We start from the raw sequence: 22,829 nt of genomic DNA, 5'->3' as shown, positions 1-22,829 counted from the left end.
AATTAAAGAAAAACAAATAGAGTATATAACACTTTCTTATCTTCTTCTATACCCAACCTTATTTGATTTATACTTGATTTGATTTATTATCTCAACCGATAGTTCTCATTTTTCAATTTTTTACATCATTTCGTTCTCTATCCAAACATATACTTAAGTGTGCATTAAGCAAAGTGGCTCCCACATGCTCCTCCTGTAGCTCTCAAACTCATAGTGCCCAACAGCCTAATGTTGGAGTGCCCAACAGCTTTGATCCCATCAGGATTAGGGCAGAACTGAGTTGGTATATTAATACAATTTGAGAAATCAGAATAAAATAACTAAAAAAATATATCAAAAATGTTATTTAAATATTTATTTATGATATTTTTATATTTATATATATTATATATTTATATTAATATGACGTATAATATAACACATTAATATATGAGTTTTATAAGTGAAATATTCAAAGAATAGGATGAGCAACTGGTCTAAATTGAACTGAATTGGAATTGGAAAGCTTCCCCGGTAAAGATCGAAGATCAATTTGGATTAAATTAATTTGATTCCATAGTTAAACTGAAATTTTTTTTCTTGTTTAACATGAATATAAAAAATATTTTTGTATGTGTATTATATATATAATATTAACTATTAAATAATATATTAAGGTTTAAGTTTTTTTCTATAAATAAAAATTTCATTAAACAAAAAACCACAAAAGTGTTTACATTTTTATGATTAAGCATCACAACAAAAGACTAAATAGGACAAAAGTCTCATCTTTGGGTCAAGACTCTTTATTGTTTTATTGATTATTGCTTAATTTTTTTATTTATATGTTAGTTTTGTCTCTTTATTTTTTTTGTAAGACTTAAGTATGTTTTGATTATCTGTTAACGCTTTGCGGCTTTCATTTAATATAATTTTTATTTATAAGAAAAATATTATATAAATGTATCATATTTTAAATTTTTATTAAGAATTAAATAAATCCCAAAGTTTGTAAAATAAAAAGAATATTTAAAATTTTATTTAAGAAAATAAAAACCCTAAGTTCTCCAACAACAGAGGGGGAGAGCCGGAGAGAGAGAGAGAGACAATCATGTGGAGAAGGTTGTACACGCAGCTCCATCGCTTGGCCGTCGCCAACGTCTCCTCGTCGCCTTTGCCGCCGCCGTCGCATTTCCGTCCAGCCGCTGCTCTCCGGTCTGGCCGTTCCTTTGCTTCGTATTCCAGTGTAAAGGTCAGTACGAAATTTATTTAGGAGATTTGTGTTTTCTCGATCATTGCGTCATCTTTAATCATTGTCGTGATTACCGATCTGGTTCAAATAGATTGATTTCTTTCCAAACGTTGTAGATTAGCTCGTCAAAAATGTATCTTTGAGCTTCGTCGCCTCTTCGCAAACTATTTAAACTTGTTCTGAATCAATATCGGATAATATTATAATCTTGAACCTAAGTAAGACTGGCCCGGATTAGTTTCTTTTCTTGCTCCAATTTTTGCTTGAAACATGAACTGTCTGGAAATGTTCAAAAGAAACAGTTTTTGCTGGATTTACAAGAGCTTTCTTGATTAGGTAAGTTTCTCCTACGCTATTTTTCTTGTATAATAGCATTCTAATTCTCGTCAACCTAGTGCATTTTGAAATGAAATGACTGGAAAAAGGGGCAAGTCACTTGGGTTCAAAATTACGACATAGAGGAATTGCAAATTCATTCTACTTAAAACATAAAGGAAGGAACAGGTAATCTGGTTTAAGGTGCATTGGAATCATCCACTTCCCTTTTCCATAGGTGCCATTCGAGTTGAATGCTTGCCAAAAGCAACATAAGTTTGTGGAAAATGTCCGACTCTTGAAAGTTTAATTGAAATCCTATTTCTTTTGGATGTTGAATGCGATTTTGTGATGTGGGTTTGCCCTCCCTTTCTTAATTTTGTTTCTGAATTCTAAGAAAATAGAGTTCATTTATCTTCCAGACGCACGTTTCAACACATTCAGTAGGAAAAATGTATTTTGATATTCTTCTTTCAGTTTTTTGGATGAGATTGGAGCAGTGGTAAAAGTTGTCCATTGGAAATAGTTTCGTAGGTTCAAACTACCGAAATAGCTTCTCCGTGCACCATCAGGGTCATTACATCGATCCCTTTCCAGACCCCAACTGGTGGCAGTCTAATGCACTAGGTTTTTGATAGACTGCTTTTTCGTGTGTAGAGTGTTCAATTCTGATCCCCCACTGATTTTATTACAATATTTGCTATGCATGGAACGATAAGAGGTCAAAATCTAATTTTCTATTAACCATTCAAACTCCCAGTTGAGCTAGAAGATCTATTGGATGGCACAATGAAATTTTTACCATATTTATAATGCCCTGTTCAGAGTTCCCGTTTTCTTCCCTATTTTTTTTTTTTTTTGCCTTAAATACAGAAGATAAAATTTTGGGTTTGCAGCACCCAAAACAGCCCCTAAATAGGGCCATCATACTTTCTTTTATTCACTAACTCTTAGATTTCTGTTTGCTCCATTTGAACATTAAAACCATATTTGTCGGATCACCTGTCATCCATCTAAACCTTTCATTTTAGCACCCAAACAAAAAAAATTACCTTTTTTTTTTTGTTTTTTAAGTAAAACTTGCATGTTTTAACTATGCTCAAAAGTTGGCAAAAATGAGATTCCTTGAAATTTTAAGGGACAAATTTGTGGTCTCATCCCTGGAGCGAAGCATTCTTGATGACAATTTAAGTGATATTTGTTTATGCTTTACTTGTTGGTAGGCTGCTGGATCCTTTAGCCACCATGGGATGCAATACTCAACTACAGTGCCAAATGACCCTGACACACATGAGGACTTCAGACCTACTAGTAAGCTTGAGAGTTCTGGCCTTTCTTTGAAAGACATTGTTGAGCAGGTAACAGTAATCACGGGCACCCTGCAGAATGTATTGGAGTCTTGAGTCTTCTTTTTCTCTTGTTTCCAGCAAAAATAAGATGTTTGTTCCTTTAGTCTGTTTTCGTTGATTGCTTTTGGCCTTTGGCGTAGGATGTGAAGGACAACCCTGTGATGATTTACATGAAAGGGGTGCCTGACCTCCCTCGATGTGGATTCAGCTCACTAGCAGTAAGAGTGTTGAAAGAATATAGTAAGTGGTCCATTGCTAACTTTTATAAAAATACTCATGATATGTTCTTGGTTCAACAAACCTTTTTTCTACAAGAGCTTGCAAAATTTATCCTTGTTTGTAATATATGTTCCGTAAGTAGATGGTTTGGTTGAGTTTGCGAGATGAAAAGTAATGATCATCAAATCACTATTTATTTATAATAATTATCATAACATCCTTTATTTTCTTAAATTATTTAATTATTTTTGCTTATTACTTGAATAGGCATGAGTGATGGTATATCTGATAATTCATAACTGAGATGAGATTGCAAAGGCATCGTGCTTCTTTTGCTTTGAGCTGACCCTTACTTTTGCTGATTTGAGTAGCATTCTTACTGCTCATATGCTTCTAGCAGATGTTCCCTTGAGTGCCAGGAACATATTGGAAGATCCCGAGCTCAAGAATGCTGTCAAACAACACAGGTAATTTATAGTTCCTGGTATTCGAGTGGAACACGAACGTCAATTTGTTTTTACATCTAAAGAGCATGAAGAGAGCCCTGCTCAGAGATAAATCACTTCTTTGAATTTCATTTGGTTCCTGTTGTGTCTTTGCAGCCACTGGCCAACATTTCCCCAGATATTCATCAATGGCGAGTTCATTGGAGGATCAGATATCATCCTCAGCATGCACCAGGTATATTCTCATTTTGAAATCACCTTTTTTTTAGCCTGAGATTCATCGTCGTTAATGGCTTTCTTCTGTCGTGCAGAGCGGCGAGCTGAAGGAAAAACTTAAAGCTGTTGCCGCCCACCAGGGACGATCAGATTAAGCCATAGCTACCAAACAACTTAAATTACCAGGGAACTTTGAGCTGCCTTTGACATCCCCTTCTTGTTACTGTTATTTTTTAAACGTTGAACTGAAGAATAACAATTACTTGTACAAGTATGGATCTGTAGTCTAGAACTTTCTATTTATCTTGGATAGCAAAAGTTAGAAATCTTCCATTTATTATGGACTGTGATTAGTGTTTACAAGAGCAAGAAGCATAGAGAAAAAGAGGCAAAATAACTCCAAAGACATTGTACAATACATAAGAGCTCAATACATCCCTCGGCTCATTATTCATACATAATGGTCTATATGTCTACAGATCAGGCCTTCTCTATTCATTCGAAAGGATTGTATTCTTCCACGATGACTAGCTCCCGGTTCTCCGCCCTGCCATGGCCTTCTTCACGTCCTCCATGCTGGTGACGCTCTCCGCCTCTGCCCCACCGGCGTCTCCAGCAACCTCTGCCCCGCCAGCCACCCTCAGGAGCTCCCCCGCGGCCGCTGCCATCTGGACCCCCTATGTAGTAGTTGCCACCATCCGGATTGGGGGGGCCATGGTGCCCCCTGCCATGGCCGTGGTGGCAGCGGTGCCACCGGCCACGGTGGTGGTGGCCCCAGCCGCGACCGTGGTGGTGGCCGCCGTCAACGCGGCCATCTTGCCCTCCGGGAGGCGGCGGCGGCGGAGGAACATCAGATGGAAGATGGGTTTCAATCTCGGTCATTTTTGCTTCAAATTGTGTGCTTGACAAATCATCATCATAAGTACTTATATATATATAGGGCCTATAGGATAAGGATAAGAGTTGTTTGCTTGGGGATGAAGTTCTGAGAAAACTTGACTTTTGACTTTCGCACTTTTCTTAATGCTTCGGCTGTTCTTGGCCTCCAAGAAATGCTTTATTAGAAGTCGGCTGGGATACTTCTAGAAGAATGATAGAATATTAGAGTTTTTCCATTAAGGGTGCCTTCTCAAGTTAGTCTCAATACTTCTAGAAGAATGATAAAAGCATTAGAATTTTACCATCAGGATTGAGACTAGCCAAATGGGTCAAGGGTCACATGATATGAATCACAGAGGTTAAGAGGAAGAGGGAGCCTGTAATGTCACCGAAGAAGTCTAAAGAGTAAAGAATTATATCCATGTATAGGGTATAGGGTCCCTAAACCCTAAAAACAGGCTAAAAAAGTTTTTATGTTTAGGAGTGAGTAAAATTTTAATTAATTTAAAATAACTGAACTCAAATAATCAAAATTAACAGTTCAGTTCTGTTTAATTTCTTGACCAATTGGGTTTGGTTTCTAAATTTAAAATTTTTAATTATTTCAATTCAAATCAGTCTTACTAAAAAAATCAAAATAATCAAACAAACTGAAATACCAAAAACAATATTTTTGACCAAAATTAACCAGGTCAGTTTGATTATTTCAGTTTAACTGAAATTCTGTTCACCTTTAATTACTCTTCTCTAGCACTTTGTTATTCTTGATTTTTCTTTTTTCTTTTTTAAATTTTTTTTAGTTTGAACAATTATTCAGCTAGTTCAATTCAATTTTTGAAAAAAATTGAGTTTATTTAATTTAAACAATTTGGTCAATTCACTAACCAAACCAACCGAATGCTCGTCCCTATTCAAGTTTCCTCGGATGGCTCATTGGTGTCCCTCTTCCGTTTTTACCAAACAATAAAAAATAAGAATATTAGAGATTTTAAAGATAAAATCACTTTGAATTGAGCTACTGATGAAGGTGCCAAGCATGTATCACCCAAGAACAGCAACCATGGAAAACAAACAACAGATTGAACAAACTAATTCACAAACCAACCAATAGATAAGAGACAACTTTTACAGGGACAAGCACATAAAAAAAAAAAAATGGCAAGGAAAAGTTCTCTGATTGGATATACTTTCAACTATAGTCCAATGGGCATCTTTTAAAGGACAACACAACAGGCAATATCAAGTTCAATAATATGCATTATTTGGGAAGTTGAATAGATCTGGTCATCGACTCAAGTGTAGATTACCTTCAACTTCATAAGGTTGTGATGAGTTTCAATCGAAGATCTCCTGGGATTCAATAATGCTGTGCTGACTGGAAATGTGAGCCAGAAGTTAGCATATATAGGGGTTAAAGAACACAAAAATGGAAGCATAAAAGAGAAGTTAGAAGATTAAGGCCAGGGGTAGCTAGCCATATGCTTACTGGTCATCTTTTGAGACCCGGTAATATCTTTCTGCATGCTGGCGTTGGCCAATAAGTTGAGCAAATCGCTCATCGTGAGTGATTACTATCAGTTGGAAATTTTCTTGGCCTTTTCGGTCCTCCATGATTCTGGAGAAAGTCAAGAATTTTTTGAGTAGAGGACAATTAATTCTTGCAAATACTTGAATTTCTTCTCCGTACCTCAAGAGAGCTGCAGCCAGACTCTCTGCATTCGGGCCATCTAAGTTGGTGGTTGGTTCGTCAAGTGCTAGTATACCACAGTTGAGGCAAAAAGTCTCGGCTAATGCTAACCGTATAATAAGAGAAGCAAGGACCTAAAACAAGACCAAGCAAAGTTCAGAGAAAGAAGAAAAGTGCATATATATTACATGCTAATTAGGCAAAAGATGGGGGAGAAAATGTGAAAAGAAAGTCCAACTTTGGGGTATTTTCTTCATAGAACAAGACAATGTTTAGTTAACCTTTTGACCAGCACTACACCTTCCTCGCATTTCTAGCTCTGCATCACCAGTTTGCATTAGGACCTGTATCATACAACCAAAAATAGAGTGAATAAAAATCCACCAAAATGATGTTATTGTCAACAAGAAAGAATACCACAATTTGAAGTGATGGAACCATATTACCCTGTAACTGTAAGATCGAGTTCCAGCACCTTCTGAATCTGAATGAATGCTTATATAATCTATATCCTGACCTCTGTAAGTTTGCTGCCACAATTCCCTTATAATTTTATTTATTTCTTCCATTTTCATTGTGTGGAAGCGCATAAGTGCTCTGAAAGAAACCAGACCAAAAGGATCCAAATTTCAGATAATTAGGATATTAAGTACTTAGAAACATATTACGAAGAATGCAGGCAGTGTTAAACCCATTTCTTCATAGTAAGCTAACTGTTTTACAGCAATGACACATGTAATATTCCATTCTTCCTCGCACGTACAAATCATCCACCAGATATGACAATGCAGGATATGTGTCCCACCCCTGCCCAAATTAGGCACTTAAATCCTCTAAATTTTTTAAGATGTTGAATAAGCAAAGTTCACATTTGATTGTTAAAAAGATAAAACGATAAAATATCTTCTCTCTCCTGCAAAGATGATAGGAATCTCATTTTTCTTCAACATTCCATTTAATTTTCAGTGCATTCCTAAATAAGAATATCCTTTCATCTTAAAATATTGTATCCTAAGCAAATATTAATATTCACAATATATTTGCATACATATACCTAACTTTGCCATAATATTCCACTTCCCTAAGAGTAAGTAAAGATTAGATACCTAGACACAAATCCAACCAAAACAATCTTCATTAATCTAACTTGTTTTACATACGGTACTAAATTTATTTCAACAAGGGGATTCATTAAAAACAGATGAATTAAGAATGAGATGTACCATCAGAAATTGGCATGCAGTAGAAAGGAAGTTCACATGACATCAATATCAGAAATTGATGGCAGTATCATTATCATCATCACACCCCTTAATCCCACTAGGTGGAGTCGACTAAATGGGTTGTAGCTCTCCAATTATCTCTATTCATGACCATATCCCCTATACCATTATAATTCATGTCATGCCTAAGAGTTTCCCATAAAGTTTTCTTAGCACATAAAGCTATAATTTAAAAGTTAAAACTATTCAATACTATATAGCCTGATGTAGGTACACAATGCTGCTGCTGCTGCTGCTGCAGACAAAAGTAGAACATAAGAAAAGATAAATGTGCTGCCTGCTCACTTGTCCAGAGCATTGTAATATCTATCCAGGTCCTTGTTTGCCATCTCGGTTGTCTGTTACAAATGTTTTTACAGTCAACTATACAATGAAAAAGTTTAATGGATGAAATAATCAATCAAGAAGAATAGCATTGTACCTTGAGCAGGATAAGCTGATCAAAGTACCGTTTGTCAATTTCCTTGTACTGTGCTTGTTTAAGATCAACTTTATTCTTTGAAATATTGCTCTGATATACAGACATTGTACCGTGGCACCTGTTTAACTGCAAAACATAACCATCGAAAATCATCTTCCCATATTTAGAAGAAACTTGGCCTATAAACATGTGCAACACAACCAAAGGATGATCAACTAATGGCGTTGGAAATTGAAAATGTACCAATTTGAAACTTTGTATCTGGCCAGGAATTTAAACAAGGCTACTACAGAAATATGTCAGTCATAAATCTCCATGCACTGTTCAGTCCAAATTCACCTATTAGTATCCATTACACCCATAAATATGCTATGGCATGTAACTTCTCAGTACATTAATATAACATACCAGTTCTTCCATGATCTAAAAAAGAACCCTCAGAACTAACAATTAAAAAACTTATTATTATTGTTAACAATAATAACAATAAGAATAAGAACCACAAGTTAAATTAGAAGGAAAGCTCAAAACCTTTCACAGACTGATTCATACCTCTGAAAGAAGCCTCTCTCTTTCTTGAGACAATTTTACAAGATCAGATTCAATGGTTGAAACTCCACCAATCTTAAGTATTTTCTCTTCCAGTGATTCAATCTCATGAGTGAGCTCATCTACTTCAGCCTTCGTTTTCCTATAATTCAAGTTGTCCTCAATATTACGTCTTAACTGATCTTGATTTCGCATCAAATCTTTACTTTTGTTTAGCTCAGCCAAAATCTCCTGTTTCCTGACATCACAACTTTGAAGTTGAGATTCAGATAGAGTCTGTTTTTCTTGCAGTTCCTTCAGCCTCTCCCCTTTTCTTGAATCATTGTACCTGGCACGTCAAAAGAAATAATAATCAAGATCACTAAAGAGAGAACCACAAACACAACTCCTCAGGTCCATGTAACATACTCTTTAATCTTGGAAGTCACTCTAATAAGTGTCTCAATTTCTTGTTGATAATTTCTTCTGACTTCAGCCTGCTCCTCATATTCACAATTAAGCTTGACTTTCAAATCGTTGTAGTCACTAAGCAATTTCTCTTTTTCCTTGGATAAAGGGCCAAGGGACTCTGCCAAATGCTGAAATATTCATGAGCATCATGTGTTAAAGATGGATTTGTTATAAATAATTGGTACAAAGTAAAATGGGAAAAACAAAAGGCACAGCAATTTCTTTTTGTTGCTAATTTAGAAGAAATTTCATTGCCATTCTTGTATGCGGATTAGATCTTACCACTCAAATATGAAAAAAAAAAAGCAGACAAGATAGGAAAGAAAGAGCTTATATCTAACATATACAATATTGTGTGGCCTAGGTGGTTAGTGACAATCATCTGTTGCATGTAAAGTATGCACGCACATTATCGGGTCAGTAAGAGTTTACATTATCGGGTCATATAAAGTATGCACGCAATTTATTTTTTTAACAGGAAAAAAAAAAGAGTTAACAAATGAGGAAAAAATCCTTAAGAAAATACCTTCTCATCAAGCTCAACTTGACTTTTCTCCTCTGCCAAACGATCCAACTCCTCCTCTGCCTTTTTTACATCACGCAATGTATTAGCTGCTTTCACCTTCTCTTCCCTTGTGGTATGCCATCGTATCTGAATACTTGACAGGTCATTTTCCATATACCTTTGTTCATCTCTTAACTTTTCCAGATCATTATGCAAACTATCTCTGTTTGCAAGTAGGAAGAAGAATCAGAAAGAAGGCAAATATAAGCAACAAAAGATAACATCAAGTTGCTAAATAAAAATAATAAGAAAGTCAGATGGTGGCCAAACAAGCACACAACTAGTCCTTTGGAGTAGGAAGGTAAAGCAAAACAATCCTCACTAGCCAATAAAGCAGAAAAAGCAAATAATATAATAAAATATATAACTGGGAGCAGATGAAGATTATATACTTTGTGCTCTGCAAGTTGTTCAGCTCCAACTGAATATCCTCCATAGACTTAACACCTTGCCCCCGAAAATCAAGCTTATACTCCAAATCATCAACTTGCTTTTGCAGAGCATGTATTTCCTGGTAAAGCCTATCAACAGTTTCTACAGGTTGCATCAAGGCCTCAACAGAATCCTTATCAGCCTTTATTTGAGCCAAGACACCCAAAACCTGCAATACAAACATTCGCTCGATTATCAAAATCTAATAAGTACAATGTAAACTGAAAATAAGAGAAACAACTCAAAAAATAATAACAAAATAGGGAAAACTTATCTCCATAATCAGCTTTAACAAATTATGCACATTATAAAATTGATAACCATAATTTAAAAAAATATCTTCAATAACAATCCCAACCTTCAAATAAAGGGTGTCCCCAAGGCACAACTCTCCCCGCTTGTGAGGGTCGAGGGAGGATTGTTATTGTATAGATTTGTAACATTTTTTCACAAAGAGGTTTCCACAACTCAAACCCATGACCTTCTTGTCACAATCTCGAAATAAAAGTGAATAAAATACATGTTCACTTTTGACAAGTAACTAGAGTACACTTACAATAAGAACCAAGTACTTGGAATTAATCTAACCATACCTTGATATGAAGAGCTAAGTTTCTTATAGTTAAACCATGCCAAAAAATAAATATATACTAGTGGTAGAGTGTCTATCTGAAAACAGGGGATCAACTCATGTGAAGCAGGTAAATGAATAAGTCTCTAGTGCATGAGACTCCCCACTTGGCGAGCGTTAGGGGAGGGGTGTTTTGTACACAGTGATACGCTTACTTCTCCGCAAAGAGGCTGTTTCCACAATTTGAATCCATGATCTTCCAGTCACAAAGGAGCAACATTACTTGTACAGCCAAGGCTCACCCTCAAAATGGGTGAATGAATAGCTAAAAATTTCCAGTAGAACTATCACGAAGTTCATTTTAACAGGACCAGAAGCAGATGCCTCCAGAGATAGATCCTCATAAAATGCAACTGGTATTTATCAATCTCCAAGAATATTAAGTATTGCCAATATTGAATCAATAACACAAGAAAGCATTTAAATCAGGAGAAGTCATGCCTTCCAAATGGACAGCATTAAAATGGAAGGTCAGCGGTCTTATTCTCTCAAAAGAAGATTAAAGGAAGAGTTCAAATAAAGAAACTGCCATATACAGATTTCAAGGTCAAACAAGCTACATATAGAAATATAGACATCTTGAAAATGGATAAGAAAGCTGCAAACTCCCCAAATTTGTTGTGCATTCCAATTTATACTTTCAGCCACAAAACCAATAACAGGGGAGCCACAGAACGGAAATGATAGGACGCTACAAAGATTCTAATAAAAGGATAAATATTTGCCCATCCACTCATTACCAAAAATTATGTTAGAGAGAAGGAGAGATCAGGACAAATATGCAATACAGCCTCCAAGTTCAAAAGGTTACTCGCAAGCAAAATTAGTATCCCCAACCATTAGCAGAAAGAATCATGACAGAGTCACTTTAAAAAAGCAAATGAAAAGAGAAAGAGGATGACATCAAAATAAGCTTGCAAAATGGGTAACTGAACAAAGATAGTCCCAACAATTCTCTTGCTATAACTAGTCACCTACTAGTGACCTTACACCTGAGGGGAAGTCCAAAATCAGATGGAACCTTAGCAGAAGGAAGCCTACAACCCAAAAACAAAATAGCTGCCAAAAGCACAGGAGAGAGAGAGAGCCAAATAGAAATTACATCATCAAGTGCCTGAGATTTTTGATCCAATTCCTCATTTAGTTCATTCAAATTTTTCTCTGCAAGAGGAATTGTTTCCCTGCCAATTTTAGCATATTCTTCATATACCACACGAAGCTTGTCTAACTGCTGGAAGAAGGAATCAGCACTTGAAGACTCTACGGCCAACACTTTCATATGCTCAGCAGAACTTGCAGCCTTCACCCTTTGCTGTTAATATTTATGTAAATACGAACCAATATAAGTGAAACCACATGAGGAAAGAAAAGAAAAAATTAGAGAATACCATAAAAAATGGCGCCACAATCTAATATTGAGTCAAAGTGGATTAGAAAGAAGAAAATTACCAACCTTTTTAACAAAGTTGTCTTCCTCTTCAGCAGAGAAAGGGCGCTCACAGCAAGGACAAATATGATGAGCACGAGCAACTCTTTCAAAAGGATCAAACATCTGCCGCATACCATCAGCAATGTTGTATTTGCTGCATCCAATATAATGGAAAGTAAATGAATTGGTGCAGTAGTCATGAACAAGTGTGCTAACTATCAGTAGGAGAACAGAGAAAATAATCTATGATAGAAATTCAAAACCAAGTACCTTTTCTGCACATCTCTTTTTTCCTTGGCTGAATCCAAAACTTGAGGATAAAAGTCAATGCCAGAGAACTGCTGATTCAAAGATTGGAGTTTTGATTCAATAAATCTCTTTCTAGCTGCATTTCAATTACAAGAATAAATCAATTGACAATTGACTTGCAAACTTTATTCTCACCTCCACAGGAAGAGGGGAAGTGGAAAGCTAAAAAAGTAGTGGTAACTATTTTTTCCACTCTTACTGAATTTTATATAGTTTCTATCAGATAAATATTCATTTGCTGATTTTCTTGACATATTTTGGTTCTATTAGTTGAAGGAAACTTCAATGGGTAATTTCTTAACATTAATTATCAGTATTTTCAAATTTACAGTAAATAAAACATTCAGTTAATAATTACTGTAGCAAACAAAATCAACTAGGTTGATAACTAATCCATCAGTAAGATCATCTGTATGAACATTTTAAAAATTTATTTATAATCATAAATGTCACTGGGAAGCATAGATTCCTTAATCCCGGTGGGATCAGTTACAAGAATTCTCTCTCTCCAATCATCTCTATCCATGGCCATTTTTTCTATAAAGCTATCATATCCCATGTCACCGAGATTCTTCAATACAACAAAATAAAACATACAATAAGAAATACCAGCAGCCTGAATGTAGAAAAGATATGCAGCTTTAACAGACAAATGTTAATCAAGGAGGAAAGAGACTCACAATCCTTATCCTTGTGAAGTTTGGTCAAGTTACTATTAACTTCTTGTATTTTCATCTGCAACATATTCACCTCCTTCTCAGCCTCGCGTGATTTAGAGTTCAAGTCATCAAACTCAATTACATGAGCCCTGCATAAAAAAAATAAAAAAAATAAAGAATATTATACGGAGAGGAACACAATGTATTCACAAAAAGCATAAAATAAACAGTGAAAAAAACACAATAATAAAGAAATCAGCATGCACTTTTAGCCTACAGACTTCAAAAATGTACAGATGTATTCATATGTATCAGTTTGACAGTTTCAACTTTGATAACTATTTGGTCTCATCAGGATAATAAACACAATTACCATGGTTTAGCTACAAGTTAGAACTGCAATGAGACCCACAATTTAAGTATCCATGGCAAAAGTTGCACTCTTAGAAAACCAAAAAGAATTAAAGAAAAAGAAAAACAATAGAAAGGAGAAGCAGCAATTCTTTGACAAAAGATTGATATCTTACTAGTACTTAATATCCTAAATTCTTTTTTCTGGGATAAAGGTCCTTGAGTATGTTACATCCACTAGCCCCAAGACTAACTCATTTTCCTTTTCAAGACATTATAAAAATGATTGTGGTGTTAACTTAATTAATTTCCAAAAGGTGTTGAAATAATTCCCTGGGCTGCCAAATATGTTCTTGTGCATTACCCTTGCTACCTTGTACTTCACAAATCAAGTGCGTGCATCAACTTTCAGCAAGAAGATCTTTGAAGATATGGATCTCATCAAGTTTAAGAAAACTTCTTTCTATCTGATGTAATTCTCTTCAAGCCCATAATATAACAAGAATTCATTAAGTCCTGCTAAATATTCTCAGAAGACAATGTAAAAGTCTTACACAACAGTAATGGATGCCACCAAGTTTGAGGGTATTTTTTTCTCCCTGGAGCAATTCCCTTCAGGCCCTCTATATGTTAAGAGTGCAAATTGTCCTTCCAAACATTTTTTAAACAGAATCACAATGGAGAAATCTCTCCATAACTACTGCCTCCTCATCCAGAGGAAGAGGCTACCACATTAAGGCCACAAGCAAGAGAGACCTCCATCATCATGTGAATCATAAGGCAATATCTTAATCCGACTTCTCAAGCCAGAAGAGGCAAATCCACAACCACCCCACCCCCCCAGGGAAAAAAAACTACTGGCTGAATATTTTATTAGTCTTTCAGAAAAATAGTTTATCCGTCAATGCCAAGACATGCCTCTCTTTTTAGCTGGTAACAGTAATAGCTCCAGCTCGGCTTCCATGCATCTCCTTTTGTGACCGACTCTGGGTTTGCTCTTCAATTGCATCATCAATCCCTTTAGATGCCATCATCAATCAAATTCTTGAAATTATATGTGAATGAAATTTCGAGTGGAGACAGTTGAGAAACTCTATAATTTATATCAGAATAATATGGGCAGCAAAGTTTTAGTCAGTAGTTATGCCCAAGGGTTAGAGACTGTAGGGCTCGATGAAATTTAATATGGAAAAAGTGTCATGAATGACTGGAAAGAAAGCAAGAGAAATTAAGAAATAACATCTCAAGTCATCAAGACCAATGAACTTAAATATGAATACAAATAGAAAAGATAACCTATATGGTTCTTCTTCTGATACAGATCAGTAATCAAGGAAAAGTTCAAAGTAAAAACATCATTGACCATACTGAAGACTACACACAGGACAAAATCTAGAAGATATCCAAAAGAGCCAAAAAAAACTGGAGTAGAGCATTATTTGCCACAAATTCAACCAAATAACTGAAAGAACATGGAAAGGGAATTTCTTGTAGATATACCAACATAAAGAACACAATTGGTTAACACAACCTTAGGGCTTGTGCAACTTCTTTTTTCAAATCCTTGTCAGGAGGAAGTCTTCCCTTAAGCACTCCCCTAACTCTATCTTTGCATTCACCCATTCTGTAGTGGAAAGACATATCAATTCCCAGAGAAAATACTAAACAACATAAAAAGTACAGAACATAGATCCAATGTAAAAATAAATAAAAAAACAGAGCAGAAAGATTAGAGAGAGGAAGAGAGAGATTTGACTTGCATCTTTTTATGCTTATTCTTCAGATTTTCCAACTCTGCCTTCTTTAGAGACAATTTAACTCTATCCTCAGAATCAGCAGCCATGATATCTTTCTCACGGTTAAGAGCTTTAATTCTCTGTTCAATGGCATAAATCTCACCCTGTTTTTGGCGTATATTTGATTCAAATTCTCTTTCAGCAAGTTGCTTCGTCTTTCTCTCTACCTCAACACGCTGAAAAGATAAAAAGAAAGCTCAGCCAAAAAACTGAGTTTCTGAAACCAAAAGAAAAAAGACTACGCAGGTTCACCATTACCATGTTCTTTTCTCTCTCGTCAATATGTACGAGATTCACGTTAGAAATTTGGAGTTCAAATGAATCACGTTCATTCTCCTTCTCTTCTATACGTTTCAGAATACCACTCTGCAAGGATTTGCAAGTTACAATGAAGCATGTAAACAAAAAGGAACTGCAAACAGTAATAACATGCATCCTTGATCACTAACCTTGATCTCTATCTTAGCTTGTTTTTGAGCCTCAATGTCTTTCCAGCGGTCATTTGCACCCATATAGCGATCCAATGCCACCTTAAGTTCTAATTCATTTGATTTCTGAAATACCATCCTTCCCAGTCAATGATCATGATCACAGATGATGTGCACAAATATTAGTCAAGTATAGATGAAACAGTTAAGAGAAAGAAAGAGGCACCTTTGTCCAGTAAATTTAGCAAGTAAATGTTTTTCATGCATAATATCGTCTTCAAGATGAAAATTCAACTTTAGTCTTTTACTCAAATGCAACATTTAATAAAACAAGCAAACTGCTTCATTTTTCAGAGAAACATAAGGAAGACAAATTCAAGAATATGATAAGAGGACCAAGCAATTTACAGTGTAACCCCCTAGCTTGCCTGAAAATGGTAATTTGCCCCTTCCCAACAAAGACAAATCATTGAAGATTGATTTTCTAAATACCACAAGTTAGAGATGAGAATCTAACATAGTAGGTGCAGTGTGAATGAATCAAGGAACAACATCTTGAAATGTTTCATGGACACAAATCAAGACAGTCAATGCTAAACAAGATCCCAAGGACACAAAAAAGAAGCATGCAAATATGGACTAAGATAAGTTCAAAATGCATTTCAAGCCTTTTGATTTACCAAAAAAGAAAAAAACAAAAAAAAAATTCAAGTTATTTGAATAGAGCAACCCTGTATGACAGAAGATTCATGGGTCCTCAACAGGCCTTAGAATCCCAAAAGAATTCTATATTGGCTTAAATTCCAGTTTCTTTCTATAGGTGAAAAATAAACAGGCTAAACTTCTTTTGGACTATAGTTGAATTTTGACTTGGACAGCATTGTTATTGCAAAAACTATAGAATCAATTATTTATGTCAGAGATACAATCACTAGTAATTATGTTTCAAAATGACAGCTTTCAACTACTAGCCCAGTAATATACATTAGTATTCTTCACATGCAGGCATCTCTGGATCCATAGACCTAGCAGACCTGAATACCATCCAATAACTAGTGAAACTGTAACTAAGAAGCAGCAACTGCAGATGCTTCACTAGAAAATGCAGCGAGAATCACAACTAGAAGATTTCAAAAGATCTCATAAATAAGCTCCCAGTTATAGACAGAAAACCACTGTGAATAATCCACACAATAACTCATGAGCAGCAACCTGCAGATGCTATATTAAACAAAGAGGTAACAATATTTCAAATTATTGATAGAAATCTATGGTGAATCATAGATTCACCAGCATTCAGAATAAACAAATAAAACTCCTTCCAATTGACCAAAGTAGTTTCATTATGGTTATACAAATCCAGAGATAACCTTGAACCACTAGATACTACAAGTAAAAGAGAAAGAAACATCTTGCTAAAACAAGATATTGAAGACAGAAAAGAGATAACCTTTTTGTCTTCCAAGTCCTTCTCAAGGTATGTTAACCTTGATTTGATGCGGTTAGTGAGGTTCAAAGCAACTTCATTGCTGAATGGGACACTTGGAAGAGAGCCTAAATTATGCCTTGAAAAAAGCTTTTGAATAATTGAGTCTCGTTCATTCTTCAAAGAGACATGAGCCTGGAGCCAAAAAGTAATACTCAATTCGTAAGAAATTCCAGATCCATTTGGCTGTCTTAAAGTTATCAAATTATGGAAGTCTCAGAAGTTACTTCAGCCTCAGTCAGAAGTTTGCTGATCTCCCAGATATAGTCATTAATTGTCTGCTTAAGGAAAGAACTTTTTGTGTCTGTGTCATTCATTTCCCTCTCCAGCTTGCTAATTTTAGATTCCAGAAGTGCAATCCTTTCCTCAAACTTGGTTTTCCATTCCTTCAACTCTTCGTCCGTGTCTGGCCAGTAATATAAGATCTAGTAAGAACAGCTATGTCTAAAGATTTAATGGTTGCACTAACACATCACAGATGGCATGACCCATAAAAATGAAATGCAGGTTTGAAAAGCACATCAGCACCATATAAAGAGATAAGCAGCATGAAATCAGTATAGTAGTTGTATTATTCAAAAAACCTTCATTCTCCTCAGCAAGAGCTGCGTACTGTTTCTGCTGCTCCTTGAATAAAGTGCTTCTCTCAGCAGTCTTGGTTGATATCTGTTCCTGAAGTTTCCGCAGATCTTTTAATGTTAATTCAGTGTGATGGATCTTAGCATCCATGTTCTGTATGTTTCTTTCTAGCTCCTGCATTTGACTCTTTAATGCTTCTGTTTTCTCGTGATCCTGGGATATGCTTTCACGGAGCTGTATGAACAAAACCTCAAATCAATGACAAGATACCCTTATTCACAACACAATTTCATCAAATTTACGTACTTCTCTTTCCCTTTTTCATTTAGTTTCAGAACAGAACTAAACATTAATAAAGTTGCCTGTACAAGAGCAGCAACCACTACATAACCACGTTTTCCTTAGAAAATATAGAGCATTCAAATACCTAAAAATGCCTAGGAAAAAATCTCCTTTTAAGGAATGAGAAAATGATTTGGATAAGTGAGAAGAAGACCAATGGACATGCCTATAAGTGAATGAAATAGCTAAAGATGTGAGGAAAACCAAAGAAAACTCGGTGGGAAACCTTATAAATGACATGGAATAAAATGGTTTTAAAAAAGATATGACCATGACTATGGTTGGAGAGCCAAAATTCATGTAGCTGACATCACCTAGTAGGATTAAAGCTTGTGATGTTAGTATTTAAGTAATAACAAGATGGCACCTATAGTCCTTAAGATGGACCAAGTACATAAAAGGCATTGGGATTAAGGCTTGATATGTTGTTGCAAGTAAAATATCTAAACTCATGTCACCACATTCCCTAGTAGTACAATTTTCTTTTCAAAAAAATGAGTTAAATATTGTTTCCTTTATGATAAGCTACAATATCAGGGATCAATTACCAAATATTAAAAAGCTATCTATGAGGGTTCACATGTTAAGCGAGAGGGCTGCATTAAACCAAGTATGATGAGGAATGGATAATAGCTGTACTAGTATCATTCCTATTTCTATTTTAGATCACATGAAGAACTTCAATATCAGGGATCAATTACCACTGAAGAATCTCAATATATGAGAGCTCACACATTAAGTCTGAAAACTATATAAAATCAAGTAGCTAACGAAAAAAAGAAAAACAGCAGGATTGAGCATCTCCGTATTCCTTTCTCTAGATCAGATCAAACATTTCATAGATCTGTACATGATCCCCCTAACTCAGAAAGAAAGCTGCCACAATGCATGATCCACAAGTTCAATTAAAACTTGATTTGAATCCACCAAAGCCAACAAGAGATTACTAGCCTTAAGAAAACTTAATATGCTTACTTGTAATCTAACTAACATGAAAGGAAAATAATAAAACATTAGCAAGGATATCTACTTGCAGAAAAGAAGTAAACAGAAGAAAACCTTATATGCAGCATCTTTCAATGTTTGAAGATGCTCCAACTTTAGCTTGTAAGTCTTTATCTCTTGAGCCTGTTCCTTGTGAAGCTTTTTAATTACCTCAAGGGCTTTTGTGTACCTGATTCATTATCAACAGACATGGAGAGTTAAATTCATAAGCAAGTTGTCCCAAGAATATGAAGCATAGCAAACATAAACAATAAAAGAAGTTCAAACAAATAATTTAACCACATATAATAGTTTCAAAAAAGTTTTTTTTTCTTCCTATTTGCTTTTCATTTTATGTTTCACGTGACAAGTATGTTCCCTAGAAGGCCCTAAATGCAACCTAGGGAGCATAGACACTTCATGACTGTCATGCCATCATAAGAAACGGGCATCCCTAGTGTACAAGGCTCCATGCAATGCAAGGGTTGGGGAAGGGGTCATATTTGTATGCAGCCTTCCCCTTGCTTTTTGCAAATAGGCTGTTTCTACAACCTGAACCCATAACTTTCCAGTCACAAAGGAGCAACCTTACCGTTGCTACCAAAGCTCACCCTTCCCTTGCTGCCATACCATTGCATGAATTAAAAAACAAAAAAATGGCGTGCATAATAAACCAAACCAAGATAATAAGTCTCATCTTGAATGGTAAATAAGATATTAAATCTATTGTAAAAGGATATTCCCAAATACCTAGTTGCCGAAAATATATCATCAAACTTCTTTTTCAAAGTAGAAGGATCTTGCAATGGCCAATTGGCCTCATCTTGATGCACAAATATAACATTTTCAAGGATAGCTTTTGAAACACCCATAAGAGCAGGAATTTCCCGATCCATGTCAGCACATCTATAGCTTAGGCAAACTTTCTGCAGTTCACAACAAGAAGAAAATTATGACATATTTTCTGGAGAACTTCACAATAAGCAGGAATTCAGCACATGATAAATAGAAGGAAAACAGTATAGCAAAATAACAAATGGCAATCCAAAGCACAAGCTCCACCACTGAGGTGTATGGTGAGGGTTAAATGTACTCAGCCTTACCCTGTGTATGGACTGTGGAAATTATGAGATTGCCTTCATAACATAACATAATGGACCGCATTCAACATAGCATGGCAAACAAAGAGTAGCCAGCCAGCAGCTAAAGAAATTAAAACAACATCTCAAGCCTTAATTCCACTATATGGGGTCGGTTAGAAATATATATATATATATATTTATAGTATAGATCAACTGGGATCAAGAATTTAAATCAAACATAAACACATCCTCCACTTCAGTTTATAGTGCATATAAAAAATTGTTTGTAGTCAAGCTCAAAACCGTTGTAAATTGTTCATTTAAGCCACAAATGCAGTGCATTTCTAGGATGCCAAGCCTTTGTTATCTTCTATTCCTTTGTGTCACATGATTGTGATACAATGAGCAAATTAACAAAAACTGAAATAGTCAACCATATCTATTCAGAACTTCTAAGTCTAATTAAGTGAAAATTCATTCATTAACCACTCAAACCATCTTTTTATGTGAATTTCCTAAAATTACTAAATAAGAAAAGGAATATTCAATTTGTTTTAAACGTAAAATATGCTAAAAGGAAATCTGCTATTTACACAGAAATGTAGATATGAACTAAGCGTTTCACTAGCATATCCTACTAGCAACAAAAGACACTGGTTGTTCTAAGACATTACTAAATTTGCAATTTCAATGGTTACATATAACTTCTTCTTTTTCCCTTTTGTAAGCCAACTTAATGGGATTCATAGATGAGTCACGTTACATTTTTTGGGTTGCTCTATATTATTTTCAGTCCCATTTCTCTATTTACCCCACATTTGTAGTGGTACCTATTGAAGATAAGATGTGTAGGGTGCAATTAAGATAGTTTGAATAAGTGAAGAAAACCAATATATGCACCAGCGAGGTGACTGGATGAAATGGAGAATACAGAAAGACCAAATAAAACTTAGCTACAAACCCTTAGACACAACAGAGCATATAAAATAAAATGGCCCTTTCTATGTGACCATGAATAGAAGATGGGTGGGGAGCTACAGTTCATGTAGCTGACCTCAATTAGTGGCAATGAGAACAAAGTAGACAATCTTATGCAATGTCAAAACAGGCACTACATCAAAATGATATAAACAAAGTAATGTCACCTCTCCACTATGAGGATTAATTGTTTGAAGCACACTCTCAATTGCCTTGTATTCCATCTTTGATGCCTTCTGAGTCAGCTGAAATGACCTTATACACACCACATCCTTACCAGCTGCTGTCTTGAAGCGAAGCTTTATCTGACCCTTTGTTTCTGTCTCCCCTGCAACCTACACCCACAAAACATTCACCCCCTTATGAAAGTTACACACATATCAAATTGCTGACCATCAATTCATTCAAAAGTTAAATTTTATACTCTAGACAAGCCCTTCTCATGTGGTCAGGCTATCCTTGAACAGATACACACAAGCATTGTAACATATGGTTATAGGTGACATACTAATACAAGACTGATTGTCTACCCTGCTATCAAGTGAAGTTGTCTAGCCTATTTACAAAAGATTAAACATGTCCATAGTAATGGTTCCCCTGCAACCTCCAAGACCACAAATATTTGGTGAACATGTTCCCCCCCTCACCCCCGAACAAAAGGAAAACAAAGTATCATACCACAAAAGTACTCACCAGATATCATACTTGCTAAGAACATAATTCATTATTAGTCATACCTATACTCCCCCCACATCATAGTTGCTAAGCAAAAGCATTCATCCAGTAGTATTCACATATTATGACTTAACTATGATATGCATTTAACATCAAAATATATATGATAATCAGAACGCGCATGTATATGTAGAGAGAGGGGGGAAGGAACCTTGGGGTCATGGATGAAGCTATGACCAGAGCGGGCATTTGGGGGCAACTCGCCAGTACAAGCCAGCTTCAAGGACTCGATAATGGTCTGAAAATCAACCAACCAATTTTCAAACTTACACACACACATCATCGCGTCTTTACATAAAGACATACGCAATAATCTACATATACGATAATAGGCTTACAGTTTTTCCGGCGCCGTTGGGTCCCACAATGAGGGTTAGCGGCCTGAAGAAGGTGATGACGTTCTTGTTCTCCGGGTCGAAACTCCGGATACCCTTTATCAGCATCTTATCCACCGTGCTCATCTTCTCCCCTTTGCTGCAGATTTCAGGGTCACTTTGCCGGAGATTTCTCGGTCACCTTCTGGTCAGATTACAAGAGTGTGTGTGCGTGTGCGCGTATGTATATATAGATAGAGAGAGAGAGAGAGAGAGAGAGCGGGGATTGAAGGTTTTACATACATACAGAGTGTATGTATAGACAAAGATGAAGAAGATGGAGAAGGGATGTCATGTCACTGCAACCACTGTCGAAATGGGCGCGCAATTGGGGGCATTGACGAAAGCAATTGAAGGCCGCTGGGGAAAATGACATATTAATGGTTAGTTTGGGTGCTAACATGTAAATATTAGAAGTCGTGTTCCTCCAAAGCAAGGAACATATTTGGAGAAAAAACAAATTTGGCTCTCAATTTTTTATTTTTTCCGTTTAGTCCTTGAATTTTTTTAAATTCACCTCTAAATTTTTAAACAATTTAATTTTAATTTTTAAGGGTTGAGGCCAATAAAAAAGAAAATCAAAGTTGAGGGTATATGTGTAAAGGGGAACAACTACAGGAGCAA

The 22,829-nt window shown here is 35.8% G+C and overlaps 2 protein-coding genes across 6 annotated transcripts; one reads left to right on the top strand and one right to left on the bottom strand.

Moving 5' to 3' along the window:
* The first annotated feature begins 1,043 nt into the window (after positions 1-1,043).
* Positions 1,044-4,116, top strand: LOC127811497 (monothiol glutaredoxin-S15, mitochondrial). 2 transcript variants are annotated; one of them, XM_052351419.1, is made up of 6 exons: positions 1,044-1,231; positions 2,770-2,904; positions 3,036-3,135; positions 3,512-3,581; positions 3,717-3,795; positions 3,872-4,116. In XM_052351419.1, the coding sequence occupies exons 1-6, from the start codon at positions 1,091-1,093 to the stop codon at positions 3,929-3,931; spliced, it is 585 nt and encodes a 194-aa protein (XP_052207379.1). In that variant the 5' UTR covers positions 1,044-1,090; the 3' UTR covers positions 3,932-4,116. The 2 variants fall into 2 exon arrangements, with proteins under 2 accessions (XP_052207379.1, XP_052207380.1); XM_052351420.1 differs by having other exon boundaries at positions 1,045-1,231; positions 3,515-3,581.
* Positions 4,096-22,530, bottom strand: LOC127811496 (DNA repair protein RAD50). Of its 4 annotated transcripts, none has more exons than XM_052351416.1 (28): positions 22,170-22,528; positions 21,983-22,069; positions 21,264-21,431; positions 19,787-19,962; positions 19,112-19,226; positions 17,716-17,944; positions 17,359-17,537; positions 17,096-17,266; positions 15,667-15,771; positions 15,476-15,583; positions 15,182-15,393; positions 14,953-15,045; positions 13,092-13,219; positions 12,373-12,487; positions 12,127-12,256; positions 11,776-11,985; positions 10,003-10,211; positions 9,572-9,773; positions 9,004-9,173; positions 8,599-8,923; positions 8,047-8,172; positions 7,911-7,963; positions 6,789-6,939; positions 6,624-6,686; positions 6,343-6,476; positions 6,142-6,270; positions 5,963-6,030; positions 4,096-4,858 (listed from the first exon to the last, which is right to left on the bottom strand). In XM_052351416.1, the coding sequence occupies exons 1-27, from the start codon at positions 22,290-22,292 to the stop codon at positions 5,991-5,993; spliced, it is 3,951 nt and encodes a 1,316-aa protein (XP_052207376.1). In that variant the 5' UTR covers positions 22,293-22,528; the 3' UTR covers positions 4,096-4,858; positions 5,963-5,990. The 4 variants fall into 4 exon arrangements, with proteins under 4 accessions (XP_052207376.1, XP_052207375.1, XP_052207374.1 ...); XM_052351415.1 differs by having other exon boundaries at positions 4,096-4,855; XM_052351414.1 differs by lacking the exon at positions 4,096-4,858 and having other exon boundaries at positions 5,640-6,030.
* Between the last annotated feature and the right edge of the window lie 299 nt (positions 22,531-22,829).

Source organism: Diospyros lotus, chromosome 10 (assembly GCF_014633365.1).
Source record: "Diospyros lotus cultivar Yz01 chromosome 10, ASM1463336v1, whole genome shotgun sequence".
Classification (NCBI taxonomy): domain Eukaryota; kingdom Viridiplantae; phylum Streptophyta; class Magnoliopsida; order Ericales; family Ebenaceae; genus Diospyros; species Diospyros lotus.
This window is presented reverse-complemented; position numbering and strand designations above follow the sequence as displayed.